We start from the raw sequence: 22,679 nt of genomic DNA on the forward strand, positions 1-22,679 counted from the left end.
ATAAAGAAAATGTATCATGCTTGATTGTGGTATGACTTCATGTGTGCTTGGGTTCCTATGAATATTCCAGGAAATAAATCTCAATAAGTGTTGACATACTGTTGCTGGATTTATTAGGTGTGTGGTCATGCATGCTGGGCAGCAGCTCTCTTACTGATTTTTATGATGGAAAAACATATTTTGAAATTTGCTTGTGAAGATGTAGGATCTTCTAGGAAATAGACGCCATCCAGTCATACGTGATTTCTGTCTGCATTCAAACCAAGATGCCATTACTTTACACTCTCCCCAGATTCTCCAGACGGTGTGGGCGTCTCCTCTCTTGCAGCTCCAGCTACTCCCGGCCGTGTCCGAGGGGCCAGCAAGCCCACCACCCTGCCAGTAGGGGGCGCTACAATAGCCCTTCCCCCTGCGGCCAGCCCCAACCCCATCGTCCAGCGGCTCCCCGCCTTCCTGGACAACCACAACTATGCCAAGTCACCCATGCAGGTTAGAGCCCAAGTTAGTGTGTGTGTGTGTGTGTGTGTGTGTGTGTGTGTGTGTGTGTGTGTGTGTGTGTGTGTGTGTTGATGAGCCACAGAGGTGGATAGGAGTCAGGCAAAAATAGGCAGAAAAAGTTGGGACGTTGCGTAAAATGCAAATATAAACAGAATGTTATAATATACAATTCTCGTAAACCCATATCTAGCTGCAAAAAAGACATTGACAACATATCAAATGTTGAAAATGAAAATTTTGACTATTTCATGGAAAATAAATGTTCATGTTTCAACATGTTTCAAAAAAAGTTGGGGCGGGAGCATGTTTACCACTGTGCTGCTTCACCTCTTCATTTAACAACATTCTGTAAATGTTGGAACTGAGGAGACCAGTTGCTAGTTTTGAGAATTAACTATTGTCCCATTTGTGCCCGATATAGGATTTCTGTTGCTCAACAGTATGTGGTATTCTTAATCATGTTTTCCATTCCATGAGGCACCTGGACTCTATGGAGAAATACTATTTAAACATGTGCAGAATTCATTTTGCCAATGTTTTCCTGAAACATTCAAGGTCTTCCCCGAAAAAGAAAAAGAAAGACATTGCCTGGATGGCAGTATATGTTGCTCAAAACCTGTATACATCATTCATCATTGATTGTGCCTTGCCAGATGTGCAAGATGCCCATGCTGTAGGCACTAGTGCACCTCCACATTGTCATAGATTCTGGGTTTTGAACTGAGCACTATAACAAGTTGGATAAGTTAGATAATTCCATGATTTCCAAAAAGAATGCCAAATGTTGATTGATCTCACCACAGGACCTTTTTCCACTTTACATGAGCTCAGACTCAGATAAGACGGTGGATATCTGTATCATGTCTAAATATAATTTCTTCTTTTGTATGGTTTACACTAGCATTTGTGAATTGAGCATCAAATTGTGCTCACAGACAATAGTTTTCAGAGGTTTTCCTGAGCCCATACAATGACAGGCTCTGGAAACAGGTCTGGTGTTGATGCAGTGCCATCTGAGGTCCAAAAGACCACGGCCATCCGATCCAATGTTGTCTTTCAGCTCTGTCCCTTGTTTGCAATGATTTCTCAGGATTCTGTGAATATTTTAATGATATTATACAATAATTTCATGTTACTGTAAGACACATTATAATTATATTGTGTCATAATTTGCCCACACAGGTTTACACAGAGTGATGAATACCTCTACATCTTTACTTCTGTGTCTGTGCCTTTCTGGGATGCTATTTTTCATACCCAATCATGTTGCCAGTTACCCTAATTAGTTGTAAAATATTCCTCCTTTTGTTTTGTTTTATTTATCATTACACAACTTTTCCAGCATTTTCTTGGAACCGTTTTTTTGAAACATGTGGCTGGTATCAAATTCAAAATGAACATATATTTTCCATGAAATACTATATAGTCACATACTGTATGTCATTTTCAGCATTTGATATGTTGCCCGCATCCTTTTTGCAGATAAATATGAGCTTACGAGGTTTACAGATGATCACATTCTGAATTTATTTGCATTTTGAACAACATCCCAACTTTGTCTGATTTGGGGTTGTAGAAAAATTGTATAATCTTCAGAATGGCATTATATGCGGGACAGTACATGCTGGCTGTATTCCCAGTTTGTTTTTTTGTGATCGTTTTTTTTTTCAAAAACTAAAATGTTGTAAGGAAAGCTTTGACTTGGTAATTGAGAATGCCTGATTCGAGTGTGTGTTGGTGCTCTTGCTGTGATTGATAGGAGGAGGAGGATCTGGCAGCAGGCATGGGTCGCACCAGGGTTCCTGGACCTCCTCAGCCCATGTGCTCAGATGATGAAGATGACTATGAGGATGAAGAGGAGGAACAATGTACTACCACTGGCACTTCCAGCAGGTTAGATTGTGTGTGTGTGTGTGTGTGTGTGTGTGTGTGTGTGTGTGTGTGTGTGTCTGTCTGTGTCTGTGTCTCTGTTTCTCTGTGTATGTATGTCTCTAGCCACATCTTTGCTACCGGCTGTTCATGTCTAATTTGTCTATAAACTAATTTGTGATGTGAATTTGGCCAGAGGCTTTTTATACTTAGATGTCAAGCCAATAACAATCATTGGGTGTAGAATGTACAGTTGATTTGTTAAGCCCATTTTGTCCATGTGGCTGGGCAGATTGTAAATTAATTTGCCAGGCCACTGAGGACGAGCTGATCTGAGAATGCTGGCTTAGGCATATTTTCTCTGGTTGAATTAAAACTGGGTATTGTGTACAAATATTTCAACGTATTGGACATATGCACTTCTGTCTTTGAGAAGTCAATTGAATGGTCAGAAAGTGTGTTTGAAAACACTTGAGGCTGGTTGCATGGTCTAGGTTAAGCACCAGGTTTACGTGAATATCGTCTGACGGTCAAGCTTAGTACTTTTGTTGCTTTTCTACCAGAGAATATTGTGAGGAAAGCTTATTCCTGACAGATGGGTTACACTGGGTGTGCAATTGAAGCACTCCATTCACGGAGCGTAACATTTTTTTTTCGAGTGTGTGTGACACTATCACATCTGGTGCAGCCAGTTCCATTGATTATAGTGGAAGCTAATTGTTGCAGGTTCAGTTACGTGCATGGCCAAGCGCTGTGTGCTACAGATGTAGAATCTGTCCCGATACCCTTCGTCATCTCACAGCTTCTCAGATGTTTGTCAGTGAGCTCGCTGGCGGGTCACCTCGGACTCACGGCTTCTTTCCTCTCGGTCAGGTTCCGGCGGAAGGCAGGTCTGCGAACGCGAGGCGGAGTCAGTCGTGCTGGGGCGGCCATGGAGGGGCAGCTGGCGAGCGTGCTGGCGGAGAAGCTTAAGAAGGAGGCACTGCGGAAGGACGGCACGACGGTGACCGCCTCGGGCGCAGCGGGCGGCACTGGGGGCACCCCGCTGTCTGTGCGCACGGAGGGGCGTGTGTGCGTGACGGCCGGCTCGCAACCCTCGCCCACGCCCAGCAACGAGAGCACTGACACGGCGTCGGAGATCGGCAGCGCCTTCAACTCGCCGCTGCGCTCGCCGGCGCGTTCCCAGGCGACCACGCGGCCCTCCAGCCCCGTGGCCGCCCAGCTGACCCGTGCCCTCTTCGGGGACGAGGAGGTGGCTCTGCTACGCCTGGACGCCAGGCACAACCGCGCCGTCAGGGAGCTGGGGCCCAACGTCAGCTCCACTCTGCTCCACCTGCAGGAGGACGGGGTCATCTACACCATGCCCGCCACAGGTACGGACACTCGTGCCCACTTATACACACACAGACAGACACACAGTCCCACAGTCAAACACATCGACCTCTATTTACATCTGTGTGTGACCAAATACAGTATAAGCTAACAAATGCACACTGTCACCAGGCTTGTGTAAAATTCCAGAATTGAATTGAAACTGGCTCTTAAATTCCAATTCAATTCTTTCAATTAAGGTAGCAAACAGGAAACAGAATTGCAATTCGAATTGTGCACAACCCTGACTCTCACATGTACAACTAGGGCTCTCCTAGTACATACCTCTCCATGTTGATAGAGAAGAGCAGATAGAGTTTTCCCCCTCACAGAGGTCTAACCAATGATTTCTGGGATTTAGAGGTAGACTTCTAGGATCAAGGTCGTCACATGACTGTTTAGCTCTCAGGTAGACTCCTGCTGTTAGTCATGCAGGGTTCCTATGGTCATGGAAAACCTGGTAAAGTCATGGAATCATAAAATCCCATTTTCAAGGCCTGGAGAAATCATGGAATTTCAGTTTTTTCACAGTATGTTTGAGTGATCTGGCTATGACCACTTCCCTTCTCAGTTAAATGTTTAATGCAGATGGTAGATAATAAGTAGGGTAATATTCAGTAGTCTCACGACAGATCATGGATACATGTTTTAGGCATAGGGCATAGGCCCTACAACTATTAGTGTTGTCTCTGGTGTAGGAGAAAACACATTTTATCCAATCTCATTGTTTAAATCCCATTTCATAATCAGTCCCTGTGGCATAAAGTAAGCACTTATGTACTCATAGGCTGTGAAAAGTCATGGACATCTCACTCAAGGTCATTGAAAAGTCATGGAAAGGTTTTTAAATTTATTCCTTGAAAATGGGTGGAAACCTGCTCATGTCATACATGCATACTCAGATATATACTCATAAATATAGACAAACTCACACACACAACCACAGACATAGATTTTAAGATTTCATTATATATTTATGACTGTGCACAGTATATCTGCACAAACATGATCTATAACTGGATTGTGCTGCAATTTCCCTGATGGAAATCAGTTCAGTTGTAAACCCATTAGAGTAAATCCACTATGGTGGCTTTTGTGTTGTGCCCACAGACGCAGTGACTGAGGGCACCAAGAGGGGGAGCCCTGTGGAGAAGGGCAGTGGTGAGAAGGCGGCGGCCAGCTGCCCTGCCCCAAAGGAGGAGGGGAAGGAGGGACCCTTGGTGGAGGTGAAGGAGGAGGAAGGAGCAGAACCAGCGGACGTCAAGCCCAGCAAAGACACTCTCATCTCTCCAGAGAGCAGCAAGCCCCAGGGGGAGAAATACTCTCCTAAGGTCAGTCCAGTGGTGTCCACTCTTAGGGGGTCTGCCGTCCTAGCTGCTGCTACTACATTACGTAAGGGATAATGTATAGAACGCCGGTCATTATGGGAAAATAATGTATAGAGCGGACCCGGTCATTATGGGGAAAATAAGTCCCGATATCCCGCTTGGACTACTTAACGAAAAAATTCCCGATATGTCTCTTTACACTTATTTGTTACCAGCATTGGCTTTTTTGCTGAGAAAACAAATAGTTCGCAACCTGAAGGAACTTGAATCAAACATTCTTTAGAACACAGCTGATCAACCGTCTGCTTTCACTTTTGAATGAAGTTCCAGGCACAAACTCCGTTACCATTGACAGCGGTCATTCTTGTTTTCAGAGGTCCTTTCCCAAGAAATAATGACCGCTAGAACTTTCGGAAATCCCATTCAAGTCAATGGAGCATTCTACTTGCATTGTGAAGAGCCGTATAATAAATTACATTTACTGTATTCTTGTAGTAGACGCTTTCAGTCTGAGGAGATCTGGATTCCTAGCTGCTGCTACTCTATTACATCACATTTATCATATTCGTTTAGCAAACGGTTTCACTCTGAGGAGGTCTGCCTTCCTAGCTGCTACTACATTACATTACATTGACTGTATTCTTTTAGCAGACGCTTTCATCCAAAGCCATTTACAAAAGAGGAATAACATTCAAGCTACAATGCAGAGGAGACCTTGGGTAACAATAGATATTACTACGCTACAGAGGAGACCTTGGGTAACAATAGATATTACTACGCTACAGAGGAGACCTTGGGTAACAATAGATATTACTACGCTACAGAGGAGACCTTTGGAAACAATAAATTCTGCAACAATACATAGTACTACTAGAGGATGAGAGTGCAGCAGTATAAGTATTAGTCAAGTATATCAAAGGAGATAGTGGTAGAAGGGGAAGCAGGGAAGAAGGAAAGTGTACTGTAAGTGCATGGGAAGTGTGCGGTAAGTGCATGGGAGGTGTACGTTAAGTGCATGGGAAGTGTGCGGTAAGTGCATCAGAGGTGTACGGTAAGTGCATGGATTGAATACTAGTTTTGATGTGTGTCAGACCTGCATGTGATGCAAAACGGCAGTGTAGATGTAGGTTTCAATAGACTTGTATCATGTGGTTAGCAGCTTCAGTGGGGCTATGTGTGGTTTTATTGACTTCTCAGCAATGTGTATTGGTCTTGATATCTTGCATCCTTTGGAACTGGGAATGTTGGGTGATATCCTGACTATTAAAAGTTTTGGTTTTAGACCATTACAAGGGAAAGTGCCAAGTTGTTTTCTTTTCCCCTGACATTTCCTGTTTATTTTTGGTTTACACACACACACACACACACACACACACACACACACACACACACACACACACACACACACACACACACACACACACACACACACACGTTAATGTTCATGCATTCGTCCTCCTCTCATTGTTGGTTTTTTGTCACAGTGTCCACACTTTGTGTCCACAAAAGTGTTTGCTTCCTCCCTGCATTTGTGTTCTTTTCCAGCTTGGTTATCGCTGGCGTGTGAAGTCTGTAGGCTGTGCAAGTTTTAATGGTTTGTTGGCCCCATTACAGGAGCTGCTGGCCTTGCTGAAGTACGTGGAGGCAGAGATTGCCAACTACGAGCAGTGTCTGCGGGAGGAAGTTGAGAAGAGGAAGAAATATAAGGCAAGATGTCTCAGACAGCCATGCAGTGTAGACTCTGCACAAGTGCTCACAGGGACTTCATTTCAGCACAACAAATGGCCTTCTGAAGTGCCCAGATCTCTCTCTCTCTCTCTCAGCTGAAGATGTCTTTCATTAGCATATCAGTTAAAAAATGTATAGAAATGGAGTAAAAATATCCAGTATGGATGGAAGTATCCACACTTCCATCAGAATATTGCGTTTGGATTGGAAGGACTCCACTAGTGATCCACTAGTGATGACGGCCCTAATATAGTATTTGTATAAACAATAATGTAATATGTATTGGTCTTTTCTTTTCAGTGAGCGATCCTGAAAAAACCAACACACAGCATCTTTAAACATCTTTCCTCCTGGTGTCCCAGTTGAGCATTGATATGGGCCTAGCAGGCCTAACTCAGCAGGAGAGCGCTGTATAACTGGGTTCACCATCAGTACATGTCCTGAATACAGTTGAGCAGTGCTAAACGAACTGAAGGCTTCGTAAAGAGCCTCCTCAGTCTACCTTTTGAGATGACAAATAGTGTGATGTTAATAAGCATTGTGGTAACTATGACGATAGAATTGACACTCAGGTGTTCCTTCCTCCCCAGATTGATGACCAGCGGAGGACACACAACTACGACGAGTTCATCTGCACCTTCATCACCATGCTGGCGCAGGAGGGTAAGAGTCCGTCGCCGTCTCTTCCTTCCTCTCTCTCTCTCTCGTCGTCATGTCCAGATGCTGTTAAATGAGCTTGGACTTCCTGTTATCAGTCCACCCCCCCCCTCGCCTCGTCCCCATGGCTCCCCTGAAATGGGATTTTTATGAGTGCCCTAATCTCCTGAAGCCTGGGCCTCAGCTCCCTACTGTGCGAGACACCCACAGCTGAGGAGATTAGAGCGAAAAATCTGCTCCCTCTCTCATCTCTCACCCTCCTCTCACCATGTCCTCTCTCTCTCTCTTTCTCTCTCCCCCTCACGCTCTCCCTCTGTCACTCCAGCTCTCTGTGCTCTTGCTCTCTCTCCATCTCTCTCTCTCTCTCTCTCTGTCCCTGTGATGTCAGCTCTCTCGCTGGCTTTGCACGCACACATCCCTGCTGCCTCCCTGGCTTTTCTGGAGCTGCTGCTGCTGCTATCACCAAAATGAGTTTCTTGTCAAAGCTGCCGAACTGAAATACTTTCTTTTTCTGTGCACAATATGATGTGCGCTTTCCGATCATTTAAAAAAAAAAAAATTTTCAGTATAGAAAGCTCTGTGATATCTGATTCTGGTGTCAAAACTGGTCTGCTTATTAGGCAACAATCCTCAAAGGCTCAGACATTGTCAAGGCACTTTTCCTTTTCCTCATTTTGGTTATATGGCGAAATAAAACAGGATGTCCCCCTTTGGCAAAGCTAGCTACTTTTTGTAGACCTTTCTTTGTTGACGTGTTTGAATGCTTTTCCGGAGTCATTAGAGAATTCTGCAGTATTGACAGCAGAACAGTCCCCACAGATGAAGCATGTGAAGAACCTGACTCCAACCTTAAATTTCATCGTTGAAAACCGAGCCCTGTTTTTTGTGACTGGCTGCTGGTTTTCAAAGAGTGGAGTGCATGCACATCTGCAAAGTTTAAACAGGTGCTGGGTATAAGGCTTAGCCAACAATTGAAAAATAAAAAGATACCCGCACACTGTTTCTATAAGCTCCCAGAGCGGTTTAATAACACAACGTTTCGACCAGAGGTCTTCATCAGGTATGGCTGCTGGTTTTCCCTTCTGCTTTCCTCTTTGTACTGATTCGTGCTGACCACTTGTGCGCAGGTATGCTGGCCAACCTTGTGGAGCAGAACATCTCCGTGCGCCGGCGTCAGGGAGTGAGCATTGGCCGGTTACACAAGCAGCGGAAGCCCGACCGCAGGAAACGCTCGCGACCATACAAAGCTAAGCGCCAGTGAATAGCCTGAGGAGAAACCAGAGACCCCCCCCTAGATTCCTAAGTGATATGGGGACCATGTGATTCATCAGTCGCAGCACCTGCGGGCAGTTCAATATAGCTGCCTATCATCCCAGCTCTGTGATTGGCAAAAAAAAAAAAGCAGAAACCAGAAAACAACAAAATGTATGAAAAAGTCTTTAAGATTGAGGAGTGGTCCTACCGGCTGATTTTATAGAATAATTATCTTATCTGTGAATTTTTCAGCGTGAACAATTTGACGAGCAGAGCGAAATTCTATTTCCCTTTTTTTTTTATTTGTACAGTCAGGTGTTAATGCTATGACAGTCATCCATACTTTTTATATGAATGTTTTCTGCATGTCCTGTCTGTGCCAATCACATTGATGAGAGCAGGGGAAAAGGAAAGAAACTCCTAGAGGCAGTTTGAATGAGAATGGGAAGAACTGTTTCCAGTTATACTTAAAAATCTTGCTCCTGCTGCTGCTGGGAATGTCGATCTGTACAGGTGCCCTGCAGAAAACCACTTCAAAACTCTGAAGTAGCTAATGGTGGATCCCGTTCAGAGAAATGCCAATGAAAATATTTAGCTTTTTTTATGAAACCTGTTGATGTTATTGTTGAGCTGTGCTTAATTTTTCTAAGATTTAAAGACAGGACGTGTTGATGTAGTGTGTGGACGTTGATAATGTGGAAGCCTTGCTCTCCTTGCTGTTTTTGAAAGAGAGGGAGGTGGAATGTTGTAGTCTTGAACTTTTGATGTGTACATTATCAGTGTTTTATTACAAGCCACAAGATTTTCTGCCTCTTGCTCTCACCATTTTTGTGTGTGTGTGTGTGTGTGTGTGTGTGTGTGTCAGTGTGATTAGACTCGGCTTCTGTACATATGTATTTGTATGTCAGCTCCTTACTGTCTCCTTGCTCTGGGGCTGTCTGTTGAGAATTTAAGTGTTGTAACAAAGTAATAAAAAGAAAAAAAGTAATTAAAGCATCTAGTTGTTCTAGCTAATCATTTGTTTGTTTCTCGCTGAAAGGAAAAGGCTCAAAACATGTCCCATGTGGCCTAACTCAACAGAAGGTGACCGCTGTGGGCAGGTTGGGCCACCCAGCACAGCAGTGCTTTCTTTGCGCCTGGTCTGGTTGAAGCTGCAATTTGTTGGGTTTTACCTGCTCAGCGAGCTGAAGGGGGGGCCAGTCAAGGGCAAATTAGGGTACAACTGACAGGAGATAGGGCAGGTGCAGTAGCGTGGGCTGTCCACTAGGTGGAGAAGTATGTTAAAAATGAGCACCTGCTCACAGGTTTCCAAAAGGGAATTGTCATCTTCCAGGACATCAGGGGTTAAGTGGAAATTCATGCACATATGAAGAAATAATAATGGATATGAATATAAGTGATTATTTTATGACTGTTGATAAGTGATATGGAATGGTTGAGGTAGCTCTTTTAACCTTTGATAATGACAAAGCCGGGTATTCAATGGCTCTGGTTGACTCTATCCCACACACAAACACAAACTTGATCAGCAAAAAAAAAATCACAAACTCAGGAATCACTAGGCCTTGCAATGACTGGGTTTGCGTGTATGTGTGTATGTTGATATACTTACCACTCCACACCATCTGTCACACAGAGGATTTCCCTTGTGCCTAACACTACTACTACTACACACACACACACACACACAGTCTTTACATCAACTCTCGCTTTCTCAACCATGTTGTAACATGTAATACACTACTAGTCTAGACAAAGGCATCCTTCATCCTGGTGTGAATTTTGCCACCAGGATGACTATATACATGTGATGTGAATCACACAGAGGATATCCTACTGTTGAGTTGTAGTAAATTCATTTAAAACAATAAAATGTGAGATACAAAGGTTTCTTCATCGTACAACCCAAACACTCATGACATTGCTGACCCTACACATTCTCATACGGACTCAATTAGAACAGCTGAACACTAAAGGCTGTTAGTAAGAGACCATTCAGTCCAAACTCAACAAAACAGCTTTGTCCGAAAGTCAACAAGCTTGTGGTGCAACTGAATCCTGGCAACACACTGTTTAAATGCCAAACAGCAGAACAAATGGCGTATTTGTTGTTTGGGCCCCTCTCGTCTGCCAGTGGCTGAAGTGGTCTGCTGCGGAGCTGCATGCCCAGAGATGGACGCAGGCGTTGAGCCAGCGCTTGACTTACTGTCTGCTGCTGAAATGTCCTTCTTTCTGAGTGCCAAATGCCAGTGGGTTGAGTTTGCGTTCTTGTCAGGATTCCAGAACTCCATTGATTCTGTATTGCTTTATGTGTCAGTGCCCGGATAGATGCCCCAGCCATTTCCCTGATGTCATTTTCTTTTGGTTTTATTTGCCGTGCTTCTGCGGCATCTCATTTTACTGCTACCGATTTTCTATCCCAAGTCTTTTTGTCCATTCAAGTCTGACACTGATGGGTTTTAGTCACGGAGAACTGCCAGATTTCGTGGGGATTTGGGGCTGCAAAGAAGCTGGTTTCCTGATACATACCACCCATTGGCCCTAAGCTGAAAGAAGGCCTGATAACTGAAAAAAAACACAGAGTGTATAACTCCACTAAGCTCTAACTAAGGTCTTCACTAAGGTCTTTTCAGTACCAATATGGTAGGCATGATATTCTCAGAAAACAACAGTCCTATGGTTTCGTACCAATTCTACTCAATATGAACACACACGTAGCAAATCCCAAAACCATTCCTCAGTAATTCTTGCTTCAAGATCGCCACAAATCCAGATTCTGCTGTAAGAGTGAGACTGACTTTTTTCAGGATATGGTAGGCATGATATTCTCAGAAAACAACAGTCCTAAGGTTTTGTACCAATTCTACTCAATATGAACACACACACATAGCAAATCCCAAAACCATTCCTGAGTAATTCTTGCTTCAAGATCTCCACAAATCTCATAAAACATAAACATTCTAGCCAACAACATGGTAACCTTTAACATTCACAAACACACCTTGACACCCAGCCAATGAAGTCAATCAATTTTATTTCAATATTCAAGCTAAATACAATACACAGTGAGGCATACTGGTTCTCACCTGTCCAGAATATCGACCTTAACATAATGGCTATTAAAGAGGACTTGCTTCCTGAACTAGAATGAACCTCTAATCTTGCCTGCAGCCTCCTGCCACTTCCTCAGTACAGTTGCTAGTAGTGAGGATGCTGCTCTCTCTCTCTGTCTGTGCTTTGTAATATCCATCTGTCTAGTTATCTCCTTTCTAGTCTGTAGGGCTGCAAATCTGCGCTCAAAGACAACAACTTTTAACACAAGTGTCAAGTTCAACAATAGGAGACCCTCTTCCGTCTCTGATCAATAATCCAGTCAGTCCTTCTTGTTTCTGCCTCTAGGGCTTGGTGGCTGGGGAAAGTTGCTTAGAGGTAAATTCTTCTGACCTTGAGGATGGTCTCTCTTATATGTGCTGCGCAGGAAAACTGGCATCACAACAAAGGCTCCTCATCTCGCTCCATCACTATGCATAAGCCAGCGGATAAAACAAGTGCACTTTTTACTTCAAAGTGCTCCGCAGCAGTCCAAGCTGTTTCAGACGCATTTTAATGATGGCTAGCTAGTCTCAGGTGTATCAGTGCGCAGTGTGGAGTGCATGTTATCTAGTCTACTGCAGAACTTTCTGGGTAGACAAATTGAACAGAATGTCCATGCCATACAGGGTCCACGTTGATTGGCTGGGATTTTTGATGGCTGGGTCCGAGCAGCTATGTTTGTTTCCCATTTACAGAGCCAAGACTGTGCTGAACACAGGATTTTCTTTTTGCTCAATTCCTTAACTAATTTGACAAAAACTGTACAGGATTGCGGACTACGCCTTTAATTTACCAGGATAGGCTATTGATGAGTGAACCGAACATTTCAAGTTTTATGACGATCTGGCAGGCTAGGTCTAATTCACACCCAGTTGATCAGTTTCGAGCCACGCGCGTGACCAGTCCACTCTGAATAAAACCAGAGAAACTGAGATCTGGGACACGCGCGCGTACTCGCCCCCCTCCCCCTCCCTCTTTCGCCTCTTCTTGAGTCTGCGCGCGTGCTCTATCGGCCTTCCCACCATCGCGCGTGCGTGTTCCGTGCAGGATGCTGGATTGTAAGCGATGATGGCGGAAGAGGAGCTACGTTGAGCTCTTTTGAGTTTTTATTATTACAACACAAAACCCACAGTAAATATCGTCACTGCCCTCCGTTTCGTATCCCGCAATCATGGGGAACGAAGCAAGCATGGAAGGGGAGGGCCAGCCAGGGCAACCCGGCTCCGTCGCTCCTTCAGCGGGGGCTCCGGGTTCTATTTCAGCACCGGCGGGCGCTGGACAGCTCATCAAGCCCAGCAATGGTGCGCCAGTCGGTGGCACCGGTAGCGGACCCGGCCCGGGGATTAACAGGTACTCCTAGGACGGTTCTTTACAGTTTGGTGAATATAACATGTATTTTGTGGTATGTGTCCTCAACAGACATATTTCACAAAACACTCTGTAGCCTGTTAGCTAGTCGTAGCCTTTGAATTGGTTGCATTTGTGCAAGAGCAACTGTTGGCATTTTGTTTAAAAATGTGGAAAGCCCCTGCAACAGCCTCGCATTCGTTTAACAGGACAGTATGCTGTCTTCTTAAAACATATAAAATAGTGTATTTTAGTTGCCACATTAGCATAGCAGAATATATGCTAGTCTGTATTCAGACCTTCGGGGAATGGACGTAGCCATCACGTAAAACGCTACAGCTAATGACAGAGGACAAGTAATGAGTGATTTTTCTTCTCTTAATAACACATTATGCTCATAAGGTAGGCTACTCCTCACGGAACTGTTTGAAACATAGGTGTCACACCCTCTCAAACTACTGGGTTTTGAGATGTGCTCCTGCAAGGAAGTTTCTTATGGTGGGCTGATCTCAGATCTAATAGGCTATCTAGGTTGCAGGGTGTAAACTGGCTATTGCAAGTTAATTGTCTTATAAAGTTGATACACTGACACTCTGTATGCAGTCTTCTTCTATGGTGCTCCTCTCCTTTAGGAGTAGCCTACACCCACCTTGTCACTACAGAATCAGATAGGCTACTTACTCACTGAATTGCGAAAGTGCACGTAAATAGGCTCATTGCCTATGCCTTAGGTGGTTTTCAATTATTTTCTCAGCTATATTTGACGTTATTCATCATCAGTTAGGCTACGTAATTAACGATAAAAAGCAGAGAAAAAAGGCAGCAGTTGTAGCCTCGTTGTCAGACGAAAATCTCAAAAGGTTTCTGTAGCATCACATAATATTTTATTAAGTATGTGGACGACACATTAGTCTATATAGACATATCATGGCCATGGTTACCGCAATAGTAGCATGAAACATGTTTTTGTCGAAGGATACGCCTCCATCGTGAATGGGAGTAACGCTTAGATGGAGCTCCAGCTACCGCCACACCTATCAGAATGGTCGATGTTATTGCTTGTGTAGGGATGGATGGCGATATTCGCCCAGATGCAATAGTAGGCTAAACACGCCTCCAAAACCAGCGTTCCCGAGATACATGCGAAGCCTACCTCGTGAACAATTCATTGAAATGCTGCAGAAGATGTGAACCATTTGTTTCACGTGCTAGGAATATTTAGCTCCCTTTCTCCCACGCCATCACCCGCACACAGACACACACTCACTCACACCCACATAAATTATGCATTCGGCAGTCACATTTGATTGAGGTTTTCTTTTCTATAATCTCCTAATGTTTTTTCACGTAGTCTTTGTTAATTCTTCACCATGGAGCTTACAGTACAGTTTGTGGTGAACTGAATAGTCAGAGTTGATGTTGATTCTACTATACAGTGCCTCGGCTAAAGCAGCTGTCTTTAAGCCAGTGGTGTCTCAATGCTTGTGAAAAAACCATATAGACTACATATAATAATGTTCAGCAGAGTGAGTAGGCTACACAATGCAAATTACAGTAGCCTAACCACAAAGCAGTAAATATCTATAGTGTTTTGATATTTTCTGGCTCAAATTGCACAATATGTGCTGTGTTCGGTTGCGAGAGCACAGGGTAGCACAACAGCAGCTCTTGGGAACTACATATGTGCTGCCTGTGATCGGTTTCTGGACCACATTCAGCATCCTTGTTGTGTTCCAACCTCACCCCTTTTTGTAAGGCATTTTCTGTTCAGTCTGTCTATCATCACAACAATTCTCAAATGCCTTGTTTTCTGTTCCCATGTCATGTGTGTGAGGATAGTTATGTTCTGTGTGTGTTTGAAATGTGGATGTGTGAAAGACAGTGTACATCCTCCAGCACAGTCAGCAACACAAGCATTATTTTGAAAATGTTGCACAGGAACATATTCATCAACATCCAAGCTTGAGAAGAAAACACAAAGAGGCTTTCCGAAAACATTATGAGCACAATTGTTGTCTTAAATGTATTTTTTGTTTGTGTCATCCCCTATGACAGTGGTCAGGTAAACGTAAATATAAATAATATATAATGTTTTTTACACCTATGCCAGGTCACTTGTGCTGTGTGTTGTGTCGTGTGTGTGTGTGTCGTGTTCCTGTGACGTTGTGATGTGCATCTGTCTGTCACATTCTCTCTCTGTCTCAGTGTGATCTACGTGTGTGTGTGTGACAGGATGTGGGTGTGAGGGGGATAGGGTCCAGATGGGCCCGTCGGCTGGTGCTGTTCTCTCGTCCGTCTTCCGCGCTGTTGGTATTCCTCCAACCGCAGAAGCCCACACAGGCCCATGGCAAGCTGGCTGGTAGTGAACGAGCGAGCGCGTGCCTGTGTGTGTTCCGGAGAGAGTGGGCTACGTGTGGGTGGATGGAGAGAAAGAGAGAAACAGAGTGAGAGAGGGAGAGAGAACAAGAGGGAGACAGAGAGAGAGAGAGAGAGAGAGGAGAGGGGGGGAGAGAGAGAGAGAGAGAGAGAGGGGGGACAGAGAGAGAGAGAGAGAGAGAGAGGGGGAGACAGAGAGAGAGAGAGCAAAAGGGAGACACAGAGAGAGAAAGAGGGAGACAGAGACAGAGAGAGGGTGTGAGAGAGAGAGAGAAAAAGAGAGAAAGAGAGAGAGAGATATATGGTGTGAGCCAGAGAGGGAAAAGCATACAGGCCAGGTGCAAATTCAGACAGAGGGAAGGAATGTGTGTGTTTGTGAGAGAGAGAGAGAGATAAGAGAAAGAGAGAAGTGATGTCTCTTTTCAGCACTCAGTAGGTGATGTATGCAGGAGCCCTGTGATCTCTCTGTCTGTGGTGTCTTGGTAGAAGCTCCGTTTATCACCTCAGCCCACCCTCCCACACACACACACACACACACACACACACACACACACACACACACACACACACACACACACCACCACCATCATCTCCCCTCGCTACAGTACAACTAGTACAACATCCGTGACAAGGTGGCCTCCGGACTTTTATACTAGCATTTTATACTCTTATTCACCGCAATTGGCAACCGCTAATGGATCAATTTATCAGGCAGAGGGTGGAATCAGATGAATGACACACAGTGGTACAAGACAGAACACAAACAGAGGAGATAGGTCCAGGAGCACTTTAAATATTAAGCAGAACTGAATGGATGGTTAGGGTGGGTGTCCTAAAAGAATGAAGGTGTAGATAAACATTTTAATATTGATTAAGAGCAGTTTTGGAAGGAAGGTACAGTAGGTTGATAAATGTGATTCTTGGTTATGGTGTTATATTTATGTGCTAGTATGTGCTGCCCATTTATAAACCCTACCTTTAAACACACACACACACACACACACACACACACACACACACACACACACACATACACACACACACACACACACACACACACACACACACACACACACACACACACACACACACACACACACACACACACTTCTCTCATCTCTACCTTTTCCCCATATGTCAGCCCAAAGAGGACTCCCTGTTGGGTCCCGCTGTCCCGGGCCTTGATGCTGGGTCACATGGCCTCATCACTCCTCCGCCTGTACATCAGCGCTTTTCTCCGCTCACTGTCTCTCTCTCTCGCTCTCTCTCTCTCTCTCTGCTAATTCCCAGCGCCCACTCTGTCGCACTGTCACTCAGCATTGAGGCTAACCTCTGGGAACGAGGCTTCAATGTTCATTTGATCAGGCAGGCTCGTTGTTCTCCTTCACAAGTTAGCTGTGTGCATGCACAAGTTAGCTGTGCAGCAGAGCAGTGTGTTAGCGAGCTGTGACTAGAACAGAACAGTGGGTAAAAGTAAGCAGTGATGCTCTGTTACACTACAGACACTGGCCTGTTCCGCTGCAGTAACCCTGGGACCAGAAATGGGAAACCCGGCTTCAGAAAGTCAAAGTCCTACCACATATTTGTACCAAACATTCTTATCAGCTCAACTCTTCAGCTAGGTAGATGAGCTAATTAGTGCTATCACCTCCTTTAGATGCACAAGTTGAACCAATACATGGTAGGACTTTTACCTTCTGAAGCCAGGTTTCCCATCTCCACCTGGAACCTTATGCATTAGTTTACACTACAGGGTAATGCACAGCCTAGTGTTCTAGACCGTCTGATTTCACCCTTCAATATATGCGATTTTTAGCTGGTATCGACATCTACCCATATACTAATCACAAAGTGAAACAAAGAAAAGTAATTATGGTCAGGTTTGGATGCCATTGTAGTAGCCATGGTTACAGTGTGGATGTAAGCAAACAGAAACAATCATTCAAATGTGATTATGTATCAAAGAAGAAAGAGAACAGCCAACAGATCTTAGTCTATTGCTGCAGATTGTTTGCCGAAATGAAACATCTTTGAGCTAATTATTGTATTTTAAAAAAGAAGAAAGAAGAGTGTTGTGCTGCCAAATCAACCTTCCCACATACACAATAGGCAACTATGAGACTGTACTGGCTGGAGGGGAAATGAAGCAGGATTTAAAGAAATAGAAGACAACAGTAAGAGAAGTGGTTCAGAGAAACAACCAAGAATTTGCTTAATATTTACAGATCTGCCTGTTCTTGTCTGGTAAAGCCAGTCAGCGATTCTTCTGTTGCAGTTACCTGAATGGTTCTGGACATTTGTTGAAAAATGATTGTTGTGCTTGCCGGTTTTCAGCTAAGGAAATTCATTTTGCAAAAAGGTCACAGAAAATGAGTTTTCCTATCCGTTTACACAACAAAAGGGGAATGAATAAACTAGCTGGATTAAGGTCAAACATCCTTTTGGCTGGCATAGCCAATCATGAGTGGATCCTTTACCACTGCTGCTTCGCACACTGACCAGGCACTGTAAGGTTGACCACTCCGAGGCTTGGTCCTTCATGCATTGTCCTCTGTGGAATGTGTCCTAGTTTGAGTTATGAATGCTAACCAGTGTTTTGGATTAACTGCTGGGATTGAAATGAGGTGTGAAGAGAGGGCCCTTTTCTAGCTGTCTGAATTTGCATTGGGTTTGTTGCTCTCACATTCATATACAGTATGTATTAATTAAGTATTCATATCCCTGACTGTATGCAGTATGCATGCATATGTTTGAAATGTTCCTTTTAAGTTGCTGGAGGCAGAATAGAGAGAGAAAGTGTGACAGACAAAATTTAAACGAGGGAGAGGATTGTCTGAATGCCTCGGTCTAGTTCAGTTCATCATTAGCGGCAGGGAAATAAAACAGACACATTTACATAATGTGGTCATAAATACTCAAAATGCCTCTTCTCCGCCACATACACTCACCTACACACAAGGTCTGGCAGTCTCCATTAAATTCAGATGTGTCTGTGTGTGTGTGTGTGTGTGTGAGAGAGAGAGAGAGAGAGAGAGAGAAGGGAGGGAAAAGAGAGAGGCTCTTTACAATCCAGCTCTGGTGGGTCCAGACACTGGTAGAGATCAGTTAGGGTTCAAAAACGTGGGTTTTATTTAACACAAGGAGTCGTTAATGGTAGAGACAAGATCCAAAGTACATGCAGTGGTGCATGATGGTTCAAAAACAACAACCAGAATGAAAATGAGTAGGCAGAGAAATAGTGCTGGAAAGCTGTGGTACAAATCGTGGGTTCCATTTGTACGTGCTTACACGCTTGTGACAACTCGTAACTTGTGAAATGATGTAACTTCCTTGTCGTAAGAACTCACCGTGAACTGGGGTCCTTTGACTTGTACAAGATCGCTTCTCGTCAGACGAGTTTAGCGGGGTGTGCCGTCGCGTAATTTTGCATAACTTCATGTTTTTCGGACAACTCACCGGTACTACTCGTAAGATGAGCACATTGAACAAATGGATCGCACCAAAAGACGATGTGACTACTGAGTAATGGGAGGCTGTAGGGTACTGGGCTGATTGGAAACAGGTGAGCAGAGAGAGCCAAAAGACACAGACAAAATTTAAACATTTGGCATTTTGCTATGGTTTCCAGATTGAACGACATGTTTGGGCGCAATGGTGAAACTGATGTAATAAGCTCAAAATCAATTTAGAAAAGCTCTCTCACAGTGCTTGCTTCAATAATGTGTGTTCAATGCACCACCGTTTTTGTTGAATCATACACTTTGCAAGGTTTTGTCCATCTTGACTTGACCCCAATCCAGCTGAGGTAGCAGGCCAGGCAGGAAATCAGGGCAGGTGGCAGTGACAGGTCTGAAGAGGCAAGCGAGTGGATAATGAGAACACCGCAACCAGAAGGAATGAATGACTGAATAAATCAATGACAGAAACCGTCACAGTAACTGGCTTAATCATCTTTGTATGTGTCTATCTATTCTATGTGTTCGTTGGTTTATTTGTATATTCTGATTTTGACTTAATTTACTCTGTATATACACACTGTTAAGGGCTAGAAGTGGATGTCGGGGCATAACATATTTTCATCTCACAGAACTGGGCGACATACGGGTAGCATATTACAGGCTGAGTCGACCCAGTGTACAGTCCCCTGGCTTCACCAGAACGGAGTCGGGCTGCAGCAATCGATTGTCATGGTCACAGCAGTGCCTTGCTATCAAACGCTCCCATGTGCTTATAAAACTCGTACATATTTGATTGTCACACAATTAAACAGTGCTGCTCTTGGCTAGAGAATACCATGGGGATGTAGGTGTGACTGTCCCAGCTGAAATATACAGATGTGGTGTGTTGAGCAGATCTGAGGTGACAATTATTCTCTCTCTCTCTCTCTCTCTCTCTCTCTCACACACACACACACACACACACACACACACATATCATATACAGTACACAGGGTAAAGGTTAAGGATGATAAATAGTGATAAATAGTCAGCTATTAGTCCTGTCCTGAGAATTCCTTTTTGTAGGTGGTCATCTGGGTGGCTGACAATGAACGTTTTTGATCCGCTGTTGGATGGATTTGGTTAACATTGAAGAGTGTCTAGGTTATCACTTTCACTCAAATGTCTTTAATGTCAAAACTGACCTTTATTGTAAGATCCCAGTTCAATGTCATGGTTGTAACCCCTCCCCCATTGTCCTCCTCAAGAATTGATAAAAAGAATGAATTCAGTTTTTGCTTTTGTAATTCTCCTTTTACTCCTTAGTTGCTAAATTCTTGAATTGTGTTTGCTTTATTTAAGATAGACTACCAAATCTGCCATTGAGCTGTTGCATTCTTCTATTTTCACATCACTTCCTGGAGTGGGGTATGGAGATCAGAGTAATCTATTTATCAATTCCCTTCTGGGAAGAGTTGACTTCCTATTCAGGCCATGTTGAGTAGGGAGCCTGGTCTTTCAGTCAACAAGCTCTCTATTGCCATGACAACTGAGAGGGAAATGATCACCCAGGTGCTGAAGTCCATCCCAGTGACAGAGCAGTAATCAGCCACCTCAACAAGAGCAGTCACACTTCCTGTCAGAGCAGACAGAGCACCAGGAAAGAGTCCTGGTGTGGCAATGATGGGTGATCTCATTGTTCTTACTGGCAGGTTGATGTCAGGGTGATGATGTGCCTGACCCTGAGAGTGGTACAGTCCAGCTATTTGTCTGTATTAGTGTCACGCGTCAGAAGGACTGAAATATGCTGGTCTCAAATCACAGAGCCTCATTCTCACTCGAAACCCATCTCTGCCTGCTGCCCTCGTGGTCAATGGGACTGTATTAGCTCCGCTAACAGCGGGGCTGCTGAGTCAGTCTGAACATGAGATGCTTGCGTTGGGCACTGCTGTAGCCAGCTGAAGGGCTCTGCGGCTAACGTTAACGGTCGTGTCCAAGTTAGCAAGAGGGAAGAAAAGAGAGAGGGAAAGAGAGAGAAAGAGAGGGATAGAGAGAGAGTAATAGAGAGAGAGAGCAGGCAAGTTGAGGGTGATGGGATTGATCATGTCCCAGGTGAACCCATATCCTATGACTGCAAAGCAACAAGGCCTGTTACATCAGAAGGGACAAATACACATATTTTTTGTGTGTTTTTACTCGTCGGAGCTAGTTGAGCTGTCTCTGTAGTTGTGCCTGCGCATCTCTTATGGACATGGTCATGGTCAAGGTGGTTCTATTTAGCAGATGCTTTCGTCCAAAGCGACTTACAGAATATTATTACAACATTACAACATCTCTTCCTCTTTTTATATGTAACCAAGGCACCAGAGCAACCTATATAATGTTAAAGTGACCTGGCTTTCTATACATGCTAATGTGAGAGTAGAAACACTGTTGGTCAGAGTCGGGTGATAGGTGGGGGGAAGGGGGGGTCATTTGACAGTTGATATGTTATGTTGATTAGGGTACAGCAGCTGACTCAACCTATCTCAACCTAGCCACCTTTTAGTAGCCTTCCAAATGGGGACTCAAAGCACACCACAGTTTCACACACACACACACACACACGCACACACACACACACACACACACACACACACACACACACACACACACACACACACACACACACACGCACACACACCACAGCTTCAGCATCCTACCAAGTGCAGAGAGGGGGAACAGCAACGTTGGAAGCTGCGTGGAGAAACTCCTGTAAAACAACAACACAGACGGCAAGCGAAGAGAGTAAACAGCACTGAAGTACAGACTCCAGGCTCTGTGTAAACACAAGCTAATTAGCCAAATTGTCGACAGTAGCGAGGGTACACAGCATAAATGCCAACTCAAATGAGTCTGAATAGGAAGCAGATAGAAATATAAAACTACAGGGCCTGCCACATAAACAAATCGTTCGGAAATAAAGTCAGTGCAATACAACACACATAGCCATACTGAACCACGATATAAAGCTATCTGAGTCTCCAGTGAATACTGCATAGCTATGTTCACTCACAAAGCAGAGAGTGTATGCTTCACAGCAAACTGTCATGGCTGTACTGAGAACAGATTGTGTCCGATGGAGGACCCCATTTTGAGAATGCAATAAAGCGCAGAGCGACCAGGTAATGGCGCCGTGCAACGACCCCCTCTTTGTGCCTGCAGTGACTATCTGGGCAGAAGGAGCACTCGTGGCTTCATATAGGGTGCTAAAAGTGCTCCTGAACAGCACAACACACCCTAGATGCTGATAGGGACCACTGATGTGTTTCTCTCCCATGCCATCGCTAGTCCACTACAGTATACCAAAGCCTTGTGGACCATACACTGACTGGTGTGTTATATTTCGTAGTGAAATGTAGAAAAGCAAAATAAATAAAAAAACAGAACCAGTCAGTTTTCACGTTCATGTTATTTTTTTTGTGTGACTATGTGACTTGAGAGAATGAATGGCTTTAATTCCAAGCATCATGCTGCCAAAAGGTTTCTTTTTTTCCACTGGTGCTTTCCAGTGAAGCACCTGGTGTCCAGCGGGAGGGCTCTCTGGGGCCATGCAGAGAGATGGGGGCCTGCAGAGAGCTGAGCTGTGGTAGGGCCTATAGCAACAGCAGTACTATACCGTCTCTAAGTATGGAAATTAATAACAATGTGCATTGAGTGGGTTGTGAATCGCCACAGTGAA

At 44.3% G+C, this 22,679-nt stretch overlaps 2 protein-coding genes across 4 annotated transcripts in view; both read left to right on the forward strand.

Moving 5' to 3' along the window:
- The window catches only part of bap1 (BRCA1 associated protein-1 (ubiquitin carboxy-terminal hydrolase)), a 29,856-nt gene that overhangs the window by 5,373 nt on the left and 1,804 nt on the right, over positions 1-22,679 (forward strand). For 2 of the 3 annotated variants that reach the window (XM_048254446.1, XM_048254445.1), the window contains exons 11-17: positions 293-489; positions 2,258-2,391; positions 3,241-3,740; positions 4,849-5,069; positions 6,681-6,773; positions 7,385-7,457; positions 8,579-9,675. In XM_048254446.1, the coding sequence (XP_048110403.1) occupies positions 293-489; positions 2,258-2,391; positions 3,241-3,740; positions 4,849-5,069; positions 6,681-6,773; positions 7,385-7,457; positions 8,579-8,712 (1,352 nt within the window). In that variant the 3' untranslated portion in view covers positions 8,713-9,675. Of the gene's footprint in view, positions 1-292; positions 490-2,257; positions 2,392-3,240; positions 3,741-4,848; positions 5,070-6,680; positions 6,774-7,384; positions 7,458-8,578; positions 9,676-22,679 lie in introns of those variants that run through there. The other variant, XR_007194791.1, reaches the window with a different exon arrangement.
- Positions 12,846-22,679, forward strand: part of bsnb (bassoon (presynaptic cytomatrix protein) b) — a 72,574-nt gene continuing 62,740 nt past the window's right edge. Inside the window, 1 exon segment of the mRNA XM_048254435.1 lies at positions 12,846-13,148. Within this exon segment, the coding sequence (XP_048110392.1) occupies positions 12,970-13,148 (179 nt within the window). The 5' untranslated portion in view covers positions 12,846-12,969.

Source organism: Alosa alosa, chromosome 10 (genome assembly GCF_017589495.1).
Source record: "Alosa alosa isolate M-15738 ecotype Scorff River chromosome 10, AALO_Geno_1.1, whole genome shotgun sequence".
Lineage (NCBI taxonomy): Eukaryota > Metazoa > Chordata > Actinopteri > Clupeiformes > Clupeidae > Alosa > Alosa alosa.